Genomic DNA, 3,035 nt, shown 5'->3' with positions numbered 1-3,035 from the left:
ACCTCCGTACCTTCAACGTAGAAAGCCAGCGACCTTGTCACCCCCTCGAGGACGACGAACTGCCGCCAACGGACTCCTATACAGAGACTCCACACGGGGAGACCCTCCTCCACGAGCTCGCCGCCGGCACCGGAGCGGAGTACCAGCGAGACGAGGAAGAGCCCGAGAGGACCTTATTCCTCGCCGCCGTCGCCTCGACACCGCCACCGAAAACCAAACCCTAAGCCTAGGCCAACGGGGACCACCACCCCTGACCGGGAGGAGCATAGCGGTCTGCCGCACTCGCGAAGCCCAAGGGGCCATCGGAGGTAAGGGAGACCGCCGGCTCTGCCGGCGGGGACCAAATCGCCCGCTCTCGCCCCTCTCAAACAGTAACTGGACGGGAGAGTTCGAGAAAGAGGTTGATGAAGAAGCAAGGACGTCAACCTGGACACGTAGCGAGCGAGCGGCGGCCGCCTAACTTGTCCTACGCGTAAGGCCGACGTGAGCGGCTGGAGTCACCTTCATGGCTACACCTCTGTGCCTCCGTGCAATAATTTCCCTTTGGCACGACACACGTGGCGCAATAGGAGTGGCTAAACAGCCGAGAGGCTCCCGCAGGCCTCGCTTTGGTTCAATGATATAGATTTACACGACACACGCGGCACAATAGGAGTGGCTAAACAGCCGAGAGGCTCCCGCAGGCCTCGCTTTGGTTCAATGATATAGATTTACATATGCCGTTCTACTGCATGTGTTGGTTAAAAAGGAAACATAATTTATCACACGCATTGGAATATCTGTAGGTTCAGAAAGAACTACTATCTCTACATAGCGACATCAGCACCATAGCTCTGGCGTCTCATTCGTCCACGTCGTCTGTATTTCTCAACCGTTGGATTCCCACAGAGCTTGATCGAGTCTTTCGTCTCTAGGACCATCCTCGTCATTTCTAGCGAGTGCTAGACTATCGCGATGCTTCTGTTAACGGTGACCCCATGGTGTCTCGAGCTTGAGGCCCTTGTTCCCCTCCGCTGCCAACCTGCCATCGCCACCTCAAGTCGTCCACCATGGGGACTCGGCTGCCTTGTGCCGCGTCTCCGCTCCTCGTTGCATCGCTCTCGCCGTCATCTTCGCCGGACGCCACCTTCCCCAATGGCCCACCACGGCTAGAATCGGCGGTGTTGCTCAGGGCGGACGTGAAGGAGCTAGCTTGTGGCCATGGCAGACCACCGTGGAGGGAGCGGAGCGGAGCAACAAGGATGTTAGAGGCACGACTCAGCAAGCTCTCCGCTGACACTGCAGCGAGTCTTCTCCGGGCCAGCCTGTACCGCCACCTGCGCCTTCTAAAATGTAGTCCCGCCATGTCTCGGCTGCTGCTCACCTCCCCATGTGGGACGGACACGGCCGTCCACCTCGACGAGGCCCGTGCTCCCCTGCTTCCTCCACCAATGGATTCCTCATATTCTTACAGGCAAGCAAAATCACAATTCACAGACATGTGCTAACTCTCCAGTCATATGCACACTAGGTGTTTGCAGGAATGCTCCTGTGAGTATTGTGCTACATTAAGATCCACTAAAATGGGACATGCTACCGCTTCAGCTCCTAGCATCTCGACTTCATTTCATCTGTAGGAATGTTCAACTGAATGTTACATAATTTTCAGGGAACCCGTGATCTAAAACCTGCACAATAGGCAACAGAGTACCTAGGAAAGTTCCACTTCACTGTTCAGCTACCAGAAGGTAAATAATTACATAGTTGTGTATACTTAATTTACAGATTTTACATGGACACAGGCTGACAGTTCCTACCATTGATTTCCGCAAGCAAAAACTACTGATTTTGTGCAAATGGACACTGCATTATGTTTAGTGATGACAAATTATAACAAGCGGGAATGGGGAAATAATTCAGAGTTGACAACAAGCTCCAAATTATATTAGCCTAAGTGCCTAACAACACTTAGTAATTAAGAAATAATCATTTTTTGAATGCAACAGGAATGAAAGCCCGCTTTCTCCAAAAGACAGATTAAAACTAACATGATTAACTCTATGTGGACAGTCATAACTAAGCAGCTCCGGTTACATTGCTAAAATGCAGATTTCTATAAGAATTGAAGTGTATACTGTGAAAGTGTGAATATTTCTGCAGATCGCATCGGGTCCTGCATCTCACTTGTTATCAGAGTTACACTTGTTTTCTACTTTGCATTATTTTGTCAGAAACTCTTGTTTTCTGTAGTTACTGCCATATTTCATTCATTCAGTTCCTTTGTCAACTATCTTGTAATTTCTATTTTTCATCTATGTTAGGAGATAGAAATGGGCCCCTAAACTGACAATGATGTGAACCTCATCAATGCTGGAAGGATACTGCAGAATAGAAAAACTCTTGCTGAGTCTTCAGTACTAATTGGATAAATTGCTAGATCTGTAATTACAATCTATATTGTTCTCCTAATGTGTTTTATTTCCTTGGCATAAGCTCCGTAGTCCAATACTACTAGCTTTTGTGTACTCAACTGTTAGAAGTGAGTCGCAAAAAAAAATGTTACAAGTGAAACTGTTGCTAAATTCTACTTAGAAAAAATTCAAATATAGACCTTGGGGGCGATTCAGCCTTGTGTCAGTCTCGCAAACAACCTTACTATTCAGGTGATGTGTTCTGTTATTGCAAATTGAGCTTCTACTCATGTTGGTAACGCTACACGTAAGATATATATACCTGCTCTTTCCCTATATTCTGACACAGGTTTGATCTGCAATGCAACTAATATTTTTTCCAAAAAAAATATATCAATTACATATTCAGCTTCTGAAACGAACTTTTCCTTTCCTTGAATATTGAGACACATTACCCTGAATCTCGTATGTTATGATGATAGTACAATAACTTCTTATTGCAGTGAAAATTTAGCTGTACAAATTACTGCTGCAACTCTTAGCTGCAGGAGTCAGCAGCTAAATAGATGAATGAGGTATTTTCTTTTCAAAAATAATGAATGCAGGCATTTAGGCTCCACTCTATCCCCATCTCCCACGTCGTGG

At 47.1% G+C, this 3,035-nt stretch overlaps 1 protein-coding gene across 1 annotated transcript; it reads left to right on the top strand.

The window, feature by feature from the left end:
• Positions 1–836: 836 nt before the first annotated feature.
• Positions 837–2,268, top strand: LOC120643611. Its single transcript, XM_039920021.1, has 2 exons — positions 837–1,453; positions 1,649–2,268. The coding sequence occupies exons 1-2, from the start codon at positions 1,050–1,052 to the stop codon at positions 1,662–1,664; spliced, it is 420 nt and encodes a 139-aa protein (XP_039775955.1). The 5' UTR covers positions 837–1,049; the 3' UTR covers positions 1,665–2,268.
• Positions 2,269–3,035: the final 767 nt, after the last annotated feature.

The sequence above is a fragment of the Panicum virgatum genome, chromosome 8K (assembly GCF_016808335.1).
Source record: "Panicum virgatum strain AP13 chromosome 8K, P.virgatum_v5, whole genome shotgun sequence".
Taxonomy (NCBI): Eukaryota; Viridiplantae; Streptophyta; class Magnoliopsida; order Poales; family Poaceae; genus Panicum; species Panicum virgatum.
Note: the sequence above shows the minus strand (reverse complement) of the source record. Positions and strands in the feature narration are given on the sequence as shown.

Bases quoted from the DNA above. Each gene is read 5' to 3' on its own strand.
- LOC120643611 (XM_039920021.1), top strand. From the start codon at position 1,050: ATGGGGACTCGGCTGCCTTGTGCCGCGTCTCCGCTCCTCGTTGCATCG.